This window comes from Manihot esculenta, chromosome 1 (genome assembly GCF_001659605.2).
Source record: "Manihot esculenta cultivar AM560-2 chromosome 1, M.esculenta_v8, whole genome shotgun sequence".
NCBI classification, from domain to species: Eukaryota; Viridiplantae; Streptophyta; class Magnoliopsida; order Malpighiales; family Euphorbiaceae; genus Manihot; species Manihot esculenta.
In genome coordinates this window covers 5,770,318-5,788,323 of record NC_035161.2, presented here as the reverse complement: position 1 = coordinate 5,788,323, position 18,006 = coordinate 5,770,318, and the positions used below count along the sequence as shown (strand labels likewise).

Sequence of the window (18,006 nt, the reverse complement as noted above, 5' to 3'; positions counted from 1 at the left end):
AAACGTTATTTCAATTATAATTTTTAGATTAGTATTTAATATCTTAATTTAGTAAAAAAAAACTAATTATTAAATGTTAAAAGATTGAATTATAAAAATTATTTTTTATACTTTGATTAACTATTACAATTAGATTCTACAATAGTTAACACTCTTAAAACAATTAGTATTTCCAAACAAAGCTTGTAGGGTCTCTATATTAAGAGAGCGACTATGAAAATTATTGTTTTAACTTTTAGCTAACTATTATTATATAATTATCCACTACTAACACAATTAGCCTTTCCAAACAAAGTTTACCTAACTGCAGGATTTTTATAATTTTAAATAATTCTAAAACTAAGTTTAAGAGTTCAATCTAGTTTTGATTTTAAATTAAATTAATGTTAACATTAAAGATGTTGAGAAAAAAAAACATTTCTTAAATATATTAGAGTAAATTAAAAAAATTAAAATAAATTACATTATTTTAATCAAAATAATAAAAGTTTTTTTTATCAGCTTAGAAGCCTGTATTGGGCTTTGGGCTTTAAGCCTTCCATCCGATACATGAATTACTTATGGAATATATATATATATATATATATCTGTATGCGCTATAAAAAATAATTAAAAAATAAATTATTTTCAAATTCGTACTACAAAAATATATAAAATTATTTTTAAAATATATTTTTAATACTCCTGTATATTCTGAACGGTACCCCCAATAGCAATGCCAATAGATTCAGGCCTTCACACTGCTAGTTCCAATGGAAATGAACACAACCCACCCATTCCCAAAGGCCAAGTACTAGTTCTTTGTAGAAGGCAACCTCCTTGGGAGAACAAAAAGCTACAATTCCAATATGAAAAAACACAAGTTCCACAAACTGAGCTCCAAAATCAAATCCTTGAAAGCCAAAATTAATCTCAACATTTACAGAGAGCAGAAAAAATCCAAATGAGGTAGAGAAAGACACCGACATCTAAGCCATTTCCAGGATGTGGTCTCATCCACCTAACACAGAATTTCTACCCTAAATTAAAAATAAAAATTGTCCTACATTTATTAGAAAATATTTCTTGGATCATCTCGCTCCCCTATAGTTTGCGTAAATAATAATTTTGAAGTAAAAGAAACTTATGAGGCTATGATCCTAAGAGTCATGCTGCCAACACCCAAATTTGAGTACAACAAAGAAATTTACAAACAAGAATTGGCTTCTTGTTCAAAAAGTAGAGTTCTAGTCCAAACTGAGACTGACACGAAGAATGATAAGCAACCTGCAAGAAGATAAATGTGGATAAAATAAGCATATAATGATTACTGCAGGATCCTATATCAAGGCAACAAATTATGAAGCGTGAGGTCTTTCATCTCATGGAACTTGAGCAAACACCATTATACCCCTAAAGTATATTTGGTGTTTTAACAAGGTTTCCCTTATCATAATTTACCTATCCAGCAAAATCAGTGCCATAATCAAGATTAAACAGCGTGTCTCTACGAATCTCAGAACCCATTCGAATTTTGAACTTTTTAGCCACGGAGTCCAGACGATCATCACTTTCATAGTCCATCTCACGGACACAGCGCCTTCTGATTTTCTTTAGTGTTTCCTTAGAGGGTACAAATCCTACGGACACCTGGCCAGCAAATTCATAACATATTAATCCAAGAGAATAGAATCGCAGAATTGCTCAATTAGCACTGAAAGAGAAGAAAGGTTGAACTTACCATCTCATCAATTACAGAGAGAGCAGTTTTTACATCACGATTGATGATATGAGCATCAACAAGCAATGCATATGATGTTGAGTTGGGTTTGATTCCTAAGCTTACCATGTGCTCAAATACCCTTGCAGCCTCAAATGTCTGTTATGAGAAAGCAAAAGAACTTTAACCATAAAACAATCTGAGCATGTCAAACAAGTAGTTCACAACTACTTCTCAGCACCTTCTGTTAATTATGATTACTGATAATGTTTTAGCTTTCCCTATTTTTCCAAGACAAGCACATTGACAATCCCCCAGCCATTCAGCAAATTGCTCAATGCAGTCAGAGATAGATGGTTGCAATGTCCAGCATGGCAGCATACTTTATTTTATCTTATTTTATTTTCTGTGGAGGGGGGGAAAGAGATGAGTGACAAAAAGATACCCACCTTCTTGAGCCTTCCAAAGGCATACATCAGAGCATTGTATGAATGAACATCAGGAGTCAATCCAAAAGATGAGCCAATTGCCTCAAAAGTTTGATAAGCACGGTCAAGGTCCCATATACTTGCACAGCCTAAAACTATACAATTAAGAGCAGCAACAGACTTGTATGGACTTTCTGCACGGCTCAAATTCTCCAGCTGAAAATATACCTGATACATTTTCACAATGAATATTAGCAACAGAGTTTGCATAGGCGAACAAAAATAACGGGAAAACAAGTCCTACAACCAATTCAATAGAAATAATATCTCTTCAAGTGGAATCTTTGGATGTTTTACCTTAAAGCAACAAAAAAATTGCTTTACAGGTGCTTCAGAATGCAAAGGCCATGAGAATTCCCAAACTGGTCTCAAGAAAAATATGGCAACAGGATCGAGGTAATTGTATAATGCTTTTGCCAGAATGCTAGTAAAAAACTTGAGTTCAATATTAAGATATTCCGATGACAAAGCATGCAATCCAAGGCACAACCAAAAATTCTATTTCTCTACAAAATATATAGAAAGTTAAAGACAAACTAAACTGCTTATATTAGATACAGCAGCCACAGAGAGGCATAAGTATAATACAAGTATGATGTGACCATGCAAGATCTTTAACGTACAGAACAGTGGAAATCAGTGCAATAACAGGCAACACCGACATTTCTTTTAATGGCCCACAGTGAAAATAATAATAATAATAACAACAATAATTGACTTCATAATATTTCGGATAAAAGAGCCCAACACACATCAGTGCAACAGCCTAATAATTTGATAAAATCCTGGTAAGGGTGCGTTACAATTTGAATACACTGGTTATCATAATGAAAGATGTAGCAGAGTAGTGATTCTGTCCTCTCCTTTTACAATCATCAAATCTCAACTTGTTATTAATTGGAATAACCAACCTATAAATTCACGTATGACATCAATTTGCAGATATTCAAGACAATATACAGAATTTGAAAAACTAAAGATAAATGGAACAATTTCAAAATAATATAAATGTTTATTACTTCCAAATATAAAGAAATACCAAGTCCAGAGTCTCAAAACCCTTCTTTGAGCATGCCATAACCAATGGATATAAAGAAGTAAATGGTGAGAACCATTCTTCTTCTGCTGCTTTGTCAGAACTCCCATGGGAAATCTCAAATTCACGAAGAGTACTAAAAGCCTTCTGCAGATTCCCCAGAGATGCATAGGTATATATTTTGGCAATATAAGATTCTGGTTGCGGGGCCTTCTTTTCGCGCAATGAGCGGCGGAGAATTTCCCATGATGCATCCAAAAGAGTGGAGCTATAGGTCTTGCCAGCAGTTCCAAGTGTGGATATGATCAGCCCTTCATCCACAGAAAGTATAACAGGCGGCCTTGCATTCTCACCTCTAACAATCCATTTGGCCATAAATTCTAAGGCATAATATGCTAACTTATTGTTATCTGCTTGTACAGCAGCTTCTGCAATAACGTTGCACATGTTCCAAGGTGGACAGAGAGCTTTGTTCTGATCCATTGTCTAAGAGCAGCACAAATGTATAAAGTCACATAAAAAGAATTCATGTAAAACATTCGTGTATACACCCTACCCAGAATGAGTTAACTATTAGTTAGCAGTCTCAGTTACCTTGCACTTCTCAATAATTGACACCAAAGTATCCAGTCGGCCTTTGTTTACACAGCTAGTTACACAATCATTAAACACTCTCATTGATAACATATAACCAGATTTCAAACTCTTATCTACATATTTCAAGGCAGCATCAATTCTGTATGTCGAGAACATCATGCCAATGACCAAACTGTAAGACTCGTCATCAGGCCGAGATTCATTCCCTGTAAGCTCCATCCTGAAATAATAAACAATATCTGATCACAAAGCCAACAAACACCAACTTTGAAGAGACGCATGTGAGAATTATCAATTCTAATTCTAAAATCAACAGAATCAGACCCATTGCACATAAAGCGATACCTAAAAGCTCAAATTGCTAACCTTTGGAGCAACTTCTCGGCAGCCTCAGTCTCTCTGGCCTGATGCATAGCTTTGAGCACCAAATTGAAGGAAGCTGTGTTAGGCATCAAGGCATACTCCTCCATCCGAGCAACCAAGTCCAGCAAATCCCCAGCAGTAGCTCCTATCATCAAATTCGCTCTCAGGTAATGATTATACAAATTGACATCCGGCTTATTAGGCTTGCCATTTGTGTCCAGCGACCGTATCCAAAATTCAAAAAGTTGTTTTATATCTGACCATCGCTGCGAGGTCATCCAGTCGGCGAACACATTCAACAGAGCATTGACGTCGAGATGTTCATATGTGGAATGGAGGCGAGAGGCTAGGTGTTGTTGGGTGAAGCCGAGAGGGATTAGAGACTGACCAAGTGGTGAGTTTGGGATTGGGCTGCGCCAGTTCTCATGGTAGAGAGGGCTACCAGTGGCTGGGTTTGGAGGTAGAGGAGTAGGGGCAGCGGTGGTGGTGGGATCGGAGTCTGTTGGTTCAGTGGCGAGTTGGGGTTCCTGAGAAAGGAAAGTGAAGGTGGAAATGGATTTGATGGAGCTAAAGGTTTTGATTAGGGATTTCCTTCGAGCAAAAATGGCAACTTGAGACGCCATTGATGATTTGCGTGAGGTTGCTAGTGACTGAGAGTGTTGAGTTCTGATTTAGGGTTTATGACCCTGACTTCGTAATCGGATCCGCTGGGGAAAGCGGTCATTTTAGCAAGGAGGGCATTCTGGATATTATCTGAAAATACGTGGGCATTAGTATAATTAAATAAAACTAATGGGTTAGGCTAAGCCTTGTAAATTCATAGGCCTATGGGCATTTACTATTTCGGCCCATTGACTTCGTTGTAATTTCTTGTTATCTTATGCAGGATTAAACAAAAAGCCCAAATAACTGTTGCATATATAATTCAATTTAAATTATATTATTTAATTTTTTTTTCAAAAAATTAAATAATAAAAAAATTAAATAATATAATTTAAATTATCAAAAATAATATATTATTATTACTAATAAATTTGGTTATAAGGCATGTTCGTTTTGAAAAGAAAAAGTAATCAATCCCTTGACCTGGAAATAAAATCTGTGGCGAAAAAGGTAATAATTTCTTGACCCAAAGTGAATAATATTCATTGGGGTGGATTCAGACAATGCTACAAATTTAATTTAATTAATTTTTAATTTCTCAATTTTCATATTTAAAAACTTAAATTTTTATTATAATAAAAAAATTTATAAAAATTCGATTTAATTATTTTTTAATTTTTATATTTATAATGAAAGAATTTAATTTTTTATTTAGAAAATTTTATTTTAAATATATATTTGTAGTGAAATGATTTAATTGTTTTGATATAAAGATTTAATTTTAAAGATGTAGAAATTATACATAGTTATTTAGAATTTTAATTGATTTTTTTTATTGTAAATGGTTTATACCAAATAGGTAAGTGAAAATTTCAATAATTTTAAAATTAAAAAATAATTTATTTAAAAAATAAAAATTATATCGAAATTACTATAATAATTATATGAGCATTATTTAAATTATTTTATTGCAAATGAGGTTATATTTAAACAATGTTTCTTATCAATATAATAATGTTCTATTAATAATTTTAAATAGAAAATTTTATGGAAAAATTCATTAATTAGTTTTTAAAATTTTAAAAAATATATTAAAATATTATTAATAAAAAATTTATTAATTATTCTCTCAATTTTATAAAATGTCTACTAATTTATCATTTATATCAATTAGGGGTGAGCACTCGGTTGGTTTAGTTTAAAATCGAAACGAACCAAACAAATAGAAACCTGAAAATTTAGTATTTATGAAAATCAAACTGAATCAATTTTAGTCAAAAATCGAATCGAACAGAACCGGTTCAATTCAGTTTGATCGATTTCAATTTTTAATAAATTTTTTAATTTTTACATTTTAATTTTAGTATTTTAAAATTTAATTAAAATATTTTAATCTTACTATGATCTTATTAAAAATAACATATTATTATCACTAATATGTTCGATTCAGTTTTTTTAATTTTTTTTAATAAAAAATAAATCAAATTAAAATAACTGAAATTGTTAAAATTAAAAATCGAACCGAACCGATATGAATTAAAAATCAAATCAAAATTTAATTTAGTTCGATCAATTTTTTCGATTTGAACTGAATACTACTCCCTCTAATATTAATGATATTTTAAATATTTTATAATATTTAACAGATAAAATAAAACCTTTCGAAAAAACAGATAAAATAAAAATTAACTAATATATTTTTTTAAAATGTTAAAAATTATTTTTTTAAATAAAAAATTAATTAATGAATTTTTTAAACATACCGATTAAATAGTAAATTTAATATATTTTATATTTTTATTAAAAAAAATGTAAATATATATGAATAAGCAATAAGTGGTCCAATTATTCTCTGTTTGGCTGATAGGAAACTTCAAAACCCTAATCAAGGACTTTTTAAGGGAATATGAAGTAAAGTGATCTAAAAGCAACCACAAATTTTCAAACAACAATTCCTATTCTTTCTTTTCATTCCACCTAACTTTTTTGTGGTTTTTAATTTGCATTAACCCTAAAATTTATATTTTATTTTTTTTAATAAGAATTTATAATTTATCAGAAAATATAAAAAATATAAAATAAAAAATGAAAATAATTTTCTTTATGAAGATCCAGTATATTATAATGAAAAACTAACGGTTATAAGTTGTTATAAAAATTTTAAAATAATATAATTAAATTATAATTATTAAATTTAATATCAAATTTATATGAAAAAAATTTTCATAAATAAAATTTTTAATAATTATAATATTTTACCGGTTGAAATAATTATATTTGAGATTTAAAATATTTGAAAAATTAAAATCAATATTTATAAATAAAGAAAAATCTTTAAAAATATATTTTATTTTTTTACAATAAATATAAGGCCTATTAGCTACATTTTCGAGTAGCTCTATTATTAGAATTGTTTCGCACTTGTAGCTATTTTAATTTTATTTTTTATTTAAACTATATTATTATTTTAAAATTATTAATTGGCTTTTTTATAAAAAAATGGATATTATTAATTACTTTAAATATTTATATTATTTAATATATATATACAATAAAATAATTTTTATTTAAACTTATTAAATAATAAGACAATTTTTATCTAAACTCGTTAAATAATAAATTTAAAACACAATTATTATTGAGTAATTATAGTTTAGTTTCTAATTAATAAATCGATTCATTTATTTTTAAAATCGAAAATCGAATACTTAAATCTTTATATAATTATTCTGTCTAAATTGAAATTTTCATCAATAATTCCGTTAGTTAACCGGTCGAAAGGAGAATAAATATTTAAAATATTTAAAATATTTTTATGAATATTTAAATCCTATAGAGAATTTTATATTATATAAATTACATTTTTTCTTTAAATTTTAACGTAATTAACGAAACAGTTCTTATATTTTTTAAATTAAATCTTTAAACTCCTCTATATTTAATCTATCTAAAATTAGAATTCTTTTATTAATTATAAATATTAGTTCAAAATTAGTGGATAATCAAACTTTTTTCTTTCTTCCTAATATACAATTTATAAAAGTTGACAATCTAATTAAATGTTATTTGATAATATTTAAAAATAGCTAAAATTGTAAGTATTTTTTGAAAATTTTAAAGTTATAAGTATTGAAATATTTTAATAAATAAAAATTAAAGAACAAAGTGTTAAAAATTAGTTAAATGAGATATTATAAACAAAAGTTAATGAAGATTTAAGTATTATTTTAAATTAAAAATAAAAGATCAAAATGTTTGAATTATAATAGACGAGTACGAAATCATAGAGGAATTTAGAGTGTACAATTTAAAAATTACAGAAATTGATCCATTAATTACGCTAAAATTTAAGAACTCAATTAGTTTATCAATTTTAAAAGGATAATAAAAAATATTTCTACACTTTTAACGATAAAAATGGATGGAGAACCTCTAATTTAGATGGATTGATTATGATCCTGAACAACAAATGCCAAATAGCATAAAATCTCTCATGAAAAGTGAAATAGAGTCACCATCCTCAAAATAAACGAGAGTAACAAATTTCACAAAAGTCTCTCAACAACGAGAATAAACAACTTGTAAAAATAAAATAGCGAAATATAATGATCCAACAAAACATGTTCGTCCGGCAAGAAAAAGCTAGATCTCTCAACAACGAGAATAAAAAATTTGTAAAGACAAAATAGTAAAGTATAACGAGCCAACAAAATATGTTCGTCCGGCAAGAAAAAGCCGGAGAATGAAGGATTCAAAAACAACAAACAACTTTTTATTATGAAGAGAGGAAAAAAAAAGCACAATCACACAGAGCCGCTATAAAATCACAGCAAAAATGATACTTTCCTTTCAAAACACTCCGTCAACCCTCAATACTGACAATCGTTTCTGTATTTTCACTTTCCCACTCTTTTTCTCTCTTTTTTTTTTTTCACTTAACTCTGCCATAGATTAATTAATCCACTAAAACAATTAATTTCTAAAAATTTAGCAAATGAAATTGATAACGATTTCTATAGAATTGAAGGAATCTTAATTTATTTTTATAAAAAAAAAGATATTTTATAAGTGGTGGTTACGAATGTTTGGGTGTCAAATGCAACTTTCTTTGTCTTAATCATTTGATGTATAATTGATTCGGAGAACTTATTGGTTGGCCTTTGTAATAATAGATTATGTCAAAAAGCCGAATCAGTCCAATTATTTGTCAACACATCACCAAACTAAATATAGGGTTTTTATATTTGTAAAAGAAAAAATATAGAGTTTGTAATTAATTTCATTCAATATGAATTATCGTATATAAAATTAGAAGACTTCTTGCATAATTTTTCCAAGCTATTAGACATTTTCTTCTATTCATGAATTCTTCCCCACAATACAAGACTAATGTGCAATTCTGTCCTTTTCATTTTTGCACTAATTGGACTTCTAGTTTTTCTTAATAAATGAATTCCACTAGTTTAGATTACCCTTTTTCAGTATATAATTAAAATATCAAAACTTCCATAGTAACATACAAAATCAAAAAATATAAAGGTCCATACAGCTTGAAACAAAGCAAATTAGGGCTCAAAAACTAAAAGAACATTAAAAAAAAAATGAAGTTTAGATTTGGAGAGTTAAACTCATAAAAAAGTCCTAACCCAGAGCTTGAGCTTGATCTATGTAACGACCCGAAAATCGGACCGCTACCGGCGCTAGGATCCGGGTCGACTTAAGGCCGCCGGGACCCGTAGCAAGCCTAACATGCATCCTGTGAACCTGCTTAATCCCATACATGATCAACAACATACATAAAAATTAAAAACTTTTCTTTCCATATACATCAACCAAACTCAACCTGTGCATATACATATACTTAACATAACCATAACATTGATCCCTCAGTGGGATCTCATCAGTGCCCCCAATGGGTGACACAACATATGCTGAGTTGGTTTACATAAAAGACATAAAATAACCAAGATCATGTATTAGAAGGGATTACAACATCTATGGTCAAGCACACCTCTAATCATCCATAAACATCATTACATAACCATACTGTACTTAAGACATTACATTACAATTTGATCATGTCCATTGCTAGCTATTACATAATCATGACTTCTTTACTCTATCCGGACTCCCGCACTATACCGTACCTGCAAGCCTGGGGTAAAGGGAGAGGGGTGAGCTAAAAGCCCAGTGAGTAGGACTATAAAACATATTAACACTATGCTCCAATGAAATGCATCATAACACAGACAATTCACATAAGGGTTGGGTGAACTTGTCACCAATTAGTCCAAGCTAACATTGTGCCAGGCCGTAGCATGGGGTCCTGGTCTTCCTGTCATAACATACATTACTTACCATTTCCCCCAGGGCATCCTCTGGGCTCCTGGTCTTCGAGTCCCATAACCGTGCCAGGCCGTAGAATGGGGTCCTGGTCTTTCCTTACATAGTGCCAGGCCGTAGAATGGGGTCCTGGTCTTCCTGTCATGGACTAATTGGGTCATCCAACATTCACCCACATCAACAACAATCGATGCAATGCGGCATATTCGTGAAACTAATGCAATCATCCTATTGCATAATCATGATGCATGAAACATGATAAAACATTTAATTTAAAAGATTAAGTTTAGTTCCACTCACCTCTGGCTGACTCTGATAACACCGAAGCAGCTGAACTCACTGCTGGGGTCCTCGGTTCCTCGGGTCCGAACCTACACAGGTGGACTCAAATGAGAGACCAAACATACCTGAACATAACTATAAACTACTCCCCAAAAACCCCCTAAAACATCATGAAACAACCATACAAAAACATGCAAGGAAGGCCTGGACAGGGCACTTTCGGCGGCAGGTTCGGCGGCCGAAAGTCCCTCCAGAGCCGAAAGTCAGGCAGGTTCGGCGGCCGAAACTCCCAAACAGAGACGAAACTCATGCATGTCCGGCGGCACCTTCGGCGGCCGAAACTGCCAAACAGAGACGAAAGTCTCCCTTTCGGGGGCAAGCTTCGGCAGCCGAAAGGCTGCCTCCCCAGCCATGTTCGGCGGCCGAAAGTCCTTCGGCTGCCGAACCTGGTTTCTGCCAAAGGGCAGAAACTTGGCTCCCAATGCACATTTCGCCTCCAAACCTTTCCAACATGCATCAAACCTATTCTACAACACACAAACACAAGCATACATGTTCCTAGGGGCCTCAAACCAACATAAACCCCATCTACAACACATCAAGCAACTCACATTGTTCATGAACATACATTTATACCCATAAACTCCAAAAGCATAACCATAACCTAAATATGCATTCTATCCCCTATATCTACTTAAAACTTACTTAAAACATGCAATGAGCTTAAGATCGGCTCTTACCTCTTGAAGATCGAGAGAGAGACGACCTAAACTCGAAGTTGGGAGAGATTGGGTTCTTGAACCTCCAAGCTCCAAAACTTTGCTCAAAAGCTCAAATCTTCAAAACAAAGTGAAAACAAGTGAAAACCTTGAAAGATTTAGAGGAAAGGCGTCGAAAATGGGTGAGGGGCGGCGGAGACTCACCTTGGCCGAAAATGGGGAAAAAGCTCGCCCGTTTTCGGCTAAGGGACCCTTTTATAGTGGCTGGCCAGACCACGTTCGGGGGCCGAATGTGCCTCCGTATGCATGCCATGTTCGGCGGCCGAACTTGGGGTTCGGCGGCCGAACCTGGACTTCCCTCACTTATGCTTTTGGGGGCCTAAAGCACACCCGCAACTCATGCATGTTCGGCGGCCGAACTTGAGGTTCAGCGGCCGAACCTGAGTTTTCCTCCAATGCTATTTTCATGCAAAAACTCATTTTCTTTCATGCTAAAAAACATAAAACACATTAAAACATTTCATAAAAACATGGTTTTACCCTACTAGAGGCTTCCGACATCCGAGATTCCACCGGACGGTAGGAATTCCGATACTGGAGTCTAGCCGGGTATTACAATCTAGTTGAAATTCAAACCGCTTTACCTCTCCACTGAAAATATTGACTATCCAAGTAAAAAAAACCCACATTAGCTTGAAGAAAACTTTCAACAGTGGACAAAATTATAGAAATCTCACTAAAGTTCGAGAAAAGATGAACCTGCAAATCAAAGAGGAGATAACAGAGAAGGTCCCAAAAATCATATGCAAGCCATAAATTAAAAGCTTTGCATTGCTGGAAGGAAAACTCAATTTTCAAGATCCTCTTGGCGAGCAAACAAGCAAAAAAGAAAGCATACCACAATAAATATATCGATCAATATTTACTCAAAATCGAAGAAAAAAATTATTTATATATGCAAAACCTTATCTAAAGAAGAGAGAGAGAGAAAAAAACTCGATTTTTTGAATAAGATGGAAAAGACAACCACACTCAACTATGGCAAATGAAATGATCTAAGTTTAGAAGGAAGGGTAGAGGCACTTAGAGAGATTCTCTCTCTCAAGCAACCAAAGAGAGAATGGTTAAATTTTGTTGTTAATCCAATCATCTTATCCAAATAATAGTTTGAGTTTGAATATTAAATAGGAGATATGTTTAAAATTTGAAAGACTATCTATTTTATTTAATGGACTTAATACGGTAAAATCAAATTAATCGAATTAATAAATTAAATTAATCGAATTAATAAATTTTGAATATCAAATAACTTAGAAAAAAAATGCTTATAAGATACTACATTGTTCATAAATTAAATTAATATTAAAACATATCATGAGTGTATTTGATTTTATTTTAAATGAAAGTTTAATTTTAAAATCATTGAATGACCTAATAAATTAGGTATAGCAATTCCAAGCTTAATTTCAAGTAAATCTTATTAAAATTCAATCAGATTGAATATATACAGAAAAATTATGAATCAACATTTTTTAAAAATCAGTAAAAATATTAAATCTGTTCTTTAATTTTATTAGACGATAACATTATTAAATATTATTTTTCAATTTAAATTTACTTTTAAATTATTAATAAAATTTCAAATAAAGTACTATCTAATAAGTTGATATTCAATCGAGGATAGTATTGGAATATGTGTGTCAGCTTGGTGTCATTTACTCCCTCATTTTTCCTTTATTCTTTTTTTTTTTTTTTTGTCTTTTGTATCGTCCTATATCCCTACAATCTGTCATTCCGTACGAGTCCGTATGTATGAACGTTTAGCCCTTTTCTTATTGTTAGATGGCCATTTAATATCTCTCAGTATTATGCAAATACGATCCCGAACGCTCGGGAGTTCGCTACTTCGTGTATCCATCACCTCTAGTGAGATGAACCTCTTTCCTGTGGATCTGTTCTTTATTGAGTCCGGCTTGCCTGAATCAAACCTAGGCTGCATGCTAGTAGCCCGGCCTGCACATTAAACTTGGATGAATTATGGTTTGGTCTTTTAACATGGGCCTGAGCGTGATATGAATATGAGAGTCCAATTGTTATCAATATTTATTGTGATTTTTGCAAGCAGGAGCTAACTCATGTTTCCGGAGAAAGTATAAAAATTAACTTATAATTCTATCAATTTTTTAGGGAATATTACTTTTTAGTCCTTGAGATTTAACATAATTAACACTTCTGTTTCTCTATTTTGGCGACCCAACACTTAAGTCCCTCACTTTCTTTTCCATCCAAATTCGTAGTCCTTCCGCCATTTAAGCCGTTTGGTCAAAGAGTCAAAGATGAGAGGTAATAATTTTTTTTCCAAAAATACCCCCCTCTCAACGTAAAATCAATATCTTTCTTTTATTTCATATCTTCTTCATTTCCTTTTATCCATTGTTAATTCTCCTCTTTTTTTTCTCTCTCTTTTTTTCATCTTTCTTCTTCCTCATATTTTCTCTATTTCCTTTTGATATTGTTGATTTTTTTTTCTTTTTCATCTTTTTTATCCTTATATTTTCTCTATTTCTTTTTGACATTGTTGATTTTTTTTCTCTCTTTTTTTCATCTTTGTTCTCCCTCATATTTTCTCTATTTCCTTTTGACATTATTGATTTTTTTTTTTTCTCTTTTCCATCTTTCTTCTCCCTAAAACATTATTTGAGAGTTGCTGAAAGGGTAGAAGTTATGGTGAAGAAGAAGAAGAAGGAGAATAAGAAGAAGAAGTTGCAGAAATGATATGAATTATGGTGAAGAAGAAGAAGAAGAATTTACAGTGAAGAGGCATTGGATTTGGATTTCGTGATTTTGAAATAGCGGGACTTTTAGTGATGGTCAATTTTGTCAATTCACGTATTCCAAATGGCTATTTTGAATGAAAGGACTACGAATTTGGCTAGAAGAGAAAATAAAGGATTTAAGTATTGAGTCGCCAAAATAAAGAGATAAAAGTGTTAATTACATTAAATTTTAGGAATTAAAAAATAATTTTCTTATTTTTTTAATATTTATAATTTAATTTATATCAAAATAGTATTTCGTAGTACTTTAACTCAACAAACATCAATAATTTTCACATGCCGTTAGAAAAACTGACGTAAAAAACATATCATGAACGATTACTTGATCCAAATTAAATTATAAATTCTAACAAGAAAATGAATAAAAATAGATGATATTTTTTATATTTATAATTTTTTTTATATTTTATTTATTATATCAATACTTTCTAATTGTATATTAAAATTATCGTTATTTATTAATAATATAACAATAAATATTATTTTAATATAAATTAAATTATAAATTTTAAAGTAAAAATAGTAAAATTTTAAGGTTTTTTTTTTATTTAAATTGATATATTTAATCATCACTGTATATTTCAGAGTAAATTTGACATTTTAATTTTTTTTTTATCATGACAATAACATTTAAATCTCATTCGAAAGCGATGAAAATAGAGATTGAATTCAAACTTAGACAGCTTGAAATTGAGTGAGATGCTTTTAACCGAATACCTAAACTCCCACTAGAGATTAATGAACATCCTGGGTATTCATCACACGCGCACAGTACCGAGTACCAACCTTAATCAGGGTGGTTAAGTTTCGATCAAGCACTTGAGTTTATGACCGTTGTGAGACAAATCTCCACTTCTGACAAATAAAACAATGGAGATTAGAGAAAGTTAGAGCTTCTCCCTTCCCCATAAACACACACGCAGCCTTCCCTCTTGTCTTGTCTTGTCTTCATTACTGTTGTAAAATTCACCCATGTTAATATTACTATGCTGTAAAATTCACACAACCATAAAGCCATCTTCTTTCACCACAAGCCGACGAGATCACTCCACCACACCTACCGTCACTCTCCCCCCACTATTATTATCTCTCAGAAATCCCCATCCCCACACTTACCCATTTCATCTCTCTCTCTCTCTCTTTCTCTCTCTCTCAGATTCTCTCTTTCTGTCTTTTTTTCTCAGCTTGATTAGCTCTACCCTCTTGAGTTTCTGGCCATAATCTCTGCATAACCATGGCTGTTTTAGTGTATTTGGTGCTTTTACTAGCACTTGCCGGCCATTCAAGTAAGCTTTTGGGTTGTTGTTGTTGTTCTTCCTTTTTGCCTTTTTTTCAATGATCATGAGATGGGTTCTTGATCTCTCTCTTAGTATGATCATTTAGCCGAAAGAAAGAGAAAGGAGAAAAGTCGTTCTACTTTTCTTCTTTAATCTCAGCAAAATTTATCACATAAAGTTTGTTTTTTTCTCCATTTTCTTTAAGAAATTTGGGAGAAACACTTGATTTTGTGGAATGAAGTTTATTTTCTTGATTTGTGCATGTAGATGGAGCTACTTACTGCTTGTGCAAGGATGGATTAAGTGATGCAGCACTGCAAAAATCCCTGGATTATGCATGTGGAGCTGGAGCTGACTGCACTCAAATTCTTCAAAGTGGTGCTTGTTTTCAACCCAACACTGTCAAAGATCATTGCAGCTATGCTGTTAACAGTTATTACCAGAAGAAAGGTCAAGCTGTTGGGAGCTGTGATTTTTCAGGAACTGCTACTACCAGTGCCAATCCTCCTTCAAGTAAGTTCTCTGTTCTCTTTGATGAAGCATCCGTCAATCATCCACTTGTGGTAACTAATGAAATCTACCCTTTTTTTTCTATCTTCTTGTAATTTGCAGGTGTAGCGTCTGGGTGTGTTTATCCTACAAGGTATCCCCTTTTTTTCTTCATTAAAAGCTTAGATTCTCTTTGAAAGAAGAAGAAAACTTTGTAATCTTGTAAATTGTCTAATTTTCTGGTGATGGGTAATCCACAAACTGATGAATTCACCAAGAATCTGTTTCTCGTCTGTTAGTTTCTTACCATAAACACCAATGATTTGTTCTGGTTTGATGAGATGAGTCTTGGTTGGCAGAACTGCCAAATTCCTTCATTTTTGTGTCAAAATCATTGAATTTGAACCCCCCACATGTTATTGAAATGGGGTTTTTCTTGCATCAATTTCATGTGTTTTATTTATTTATTTTAATCAACAGCGTAATAGCTAAGAAATTGATAAAAAGGGGTAGATCTAACATTCTTAAATATTAAAATTCTGCATTGATATTTTTATAGGTTAAGGGGATGCATCTTTACAGCTGTGAGCTGTCATGATGTTGATATTTCATTAGTTGTTTGTCCTCTTTCTTGTCAATTTTTCTCTGATTCCTCATTCTCAGCTTGACATCTGTTCCCCACAATCTCACATTTTGATTCCATGTCTGAATCTTGATCAAGCTGATCAAGTATTGTGATGAGAAGGAGTATGATAATTTGCCTCTGTGATTAATTTTTTCTCTTGTATTTACAGTACTACAGGGACAGGAACCACCACTACTCCAACCACAGGCACAGGAACTGGGACAGGCACTGGCACAGGCACTGGAACAGGCACAGGCACATCAGGGCTGACTCCAACTTTTGGGTTGGGCCCAACAGGAAGTGGCACTGGCATTGACAATTCTGGTGTGGCTCCCATTGAAGTCACTAGCAGCATGCTCTTGGGCCTCTGGTTTCCAGTCCTACTTTTGGTGTTTTGAGGATGAAAGCTAAGAAGATAGCAAGTGGGTTTTGATGTGTGGATGAGATTTTGCCATGGATAGATGATGGGGCATGCAATTTTACCCTAGGGGATCTAGAGACAAACCCCAGTAAGGTTTTAGGTTTCTTTCCTCTAGTGTTAAAAAACCTGGGAATTTGATTCCCTATAATGAGGGGCTAGAACCTGATCTTTCTTTGCTGATGTTTTTTCTTTTCTTTCTTTTTCCTTTTGTATATCTAGAGAGAGCTAGTGTATTTTTTTTTTTTTGATCTTAATGAAAAATTGGTACCCATCCACTAACCTAGTTTTATTTCCTCCTATTTTAATTTAGGGTGAATTTTTTGCTTGATGGAACAGTTGGCAGGCAGATCAATGATGACGACTGCTGAACCACTTACCAACTAGATTAACAAATTGGCAATGATGATTTGTGCACAAATAGGTCAGAAAAAATATAAAAAAAACTTTTTGACTTTTCAAAAAATAAAAAAAAAACTAATTAAACAAACAAAATTAATTTTTTTTGTTAAAAAGTAAAATTTTAATGCTTAAAACTTAAAATTCTTTCTCCAACTAAGCACCTTCATGGAAGTAATAATGTACTGTAATTTTATGAATCTCAGACAAATCAAGCATTCAACTTGGAGTTCTGGGAAGCCATTAATGGGAAAAATACATTAATTATTAATTCAAAAACAGTAAATTTCTATCCAATGCATCAGCAATACAAAAAAAGAAAAGACAGTCTCCCAGTTAGAAACAACTAATATAGAAACTCAAAGTCCTGCAAATGATAAAAAGAAAAATACATTTACCATCAATTGTTTTTTAATGGATTTCTTTTCTTTGCCAAGTGTAATAATAATAAAAAAAAAGAGATCAGTTTGAGATTCTCCCAACTGTACATGAACTTTTCTCTTTTCTTGGAAGAGAAAGAAAAGAGACTAACACATCATACCAACTTGAATTTCAAAGCTCTAAGAATTTAAATAACTGATCAAAATGCCCCACAAGTGCAAGAATACAAAACAGAATTTCTCATTTCCATATCACAATCTTTATAAAAAACTTGGATGTCAAAGCTCAAGGATTTAAATAACTTATCAGAATTGAATTTCTCATTTGGGCTAAAATTAGAAAGGCCAACTACAAGCTTCTCTGGTGCAAGAGTACAAAAATGAATTTCTCTTTTCCACATCACTATCTTTATAAACAACTAGAGAACCAATATCATCAGCATGAATGAGA

The 18,006-nt window shown here is 32.0% G+C and overlaps 2 protein-coding genes across 3 annotated transcripts; one reads left to right on the top strand and one right to left on the bottom strand.

Annotated features, from left to right (window-relative positions):
* Nucleotides 1–873: 873 nt before the first annotated feature.
* LOC110624978 (pentatricopeptide repeat-containing protein At1g26460, mitochondrial) lies at nucleotides 874–4,898 on the bottom strand. Of its 2 annotated transcripts, XM_021770457.2 has the most exons (7): nucleotides 4,187–4,898; nucleotides 3,818–4,040; nucleotides 3,227–3,709; nucleotides 2,149–2,355; nucleotides 1,721–1,858; nucleotides 1,441–1,629; nucleotides 874–1,266 (listed from the first exon to the last, which is right to left on the bottom strand). In XM_021770457.2, exons 1-6 carry the CDS (start codon nucleotides 4,804–4,806, stop codon nucleotides 1,441–1,443), a joined length of 1,860 nt encoding a protein of 619 aa, XP_021626149.1. In that variant the 5' UTR covers nucleotides 4,807–4,898; the 3' UTR covers nucleotides 874–1,266. The 2 variants fall into 2 exon arrangements, with proteins under 2 accessions (XP_021626149.1, XP_043810233.1); XM_043954298.1 differs by lacking the exon at nucleotides 874–1,266 and having other exon boundaries at nucleotides 1,284–1,629.
* Nucleotides 4,899–15,011: 10,113 nt separating this feature from the next.
* LOC110624969 (PLASMODESMATA CALLOSE-BINDING PROTEIN 3) lies at nucleotides 15,012–17,058 on the top strand. Its single transcript, XM_021770449.2, has 4 exons — nucleotides 15,012–15,253; nucleotides 15,512–15,757; nucleotides 15,857–15,887; nucleotides 16,528–17,058. Exons 1-4 carry the CDS (start codon nucleotides 15,202–15,204, stop codon nucleotides 16,754–16,756), a joined length of 558 nt encoding a protein of 185 aa, XP_021626141.1. The 5' UTR covers nucleotides 15,012–15,201; the 3' UTR covers nucleotides 16,757–17,058.
* Nucleotides 17,059–18,006: the final 948 nt, after the last annotated feature.

Excerpts from the sequence above, each read along its gene's own strand:
- LOC110624978 (XM_021770457.2), bottom strand. The coding sequence starts at position 4,806 with ATGGCGTCTCAAGTTGCCATTTTTGCTCGAAGGAAATCCCTAATCAAA. Across the intron at positions 1,859-2,148 it reads CCTTTGGAAGGCTCAAGAAG|ACATTTGAGGCTGCAAGGGT; the intron begins GTGGGTATCTTT and ends TTCTCATAACAG. Across the intron at positions 1,630-1,720 it reads TCTCTGTAATTGATGAGATG|GTGTCCGTAGGATTTGTACC; the intron begins GTAAGTTCAACC and ends TTTGCTGGCCAG.
- LOC110624969 (XM_021770449.2), top strand. The coding sequence starts at position 15,202 with ATGGCTGTTTTAGTGTATTTGGTGCTTTTACTAGCACTTGCCGGCCAT. Across the intron at positions 15,254-15,511 it reads AGCACTTGCCGGCCATTCAA|ATGGAGCTACTTACTGCTTG; the intron begins GTAAGCTTTTGG and ends TTGTGCATGTAG. Across the intron at positions 15,888-16,527 it reads GGGTGTGTTTATCCTACAAG|TACTACAGGGACAGGAACCA; the intron begins GTATCCCCTTTT and ends TTGTATTTACAG.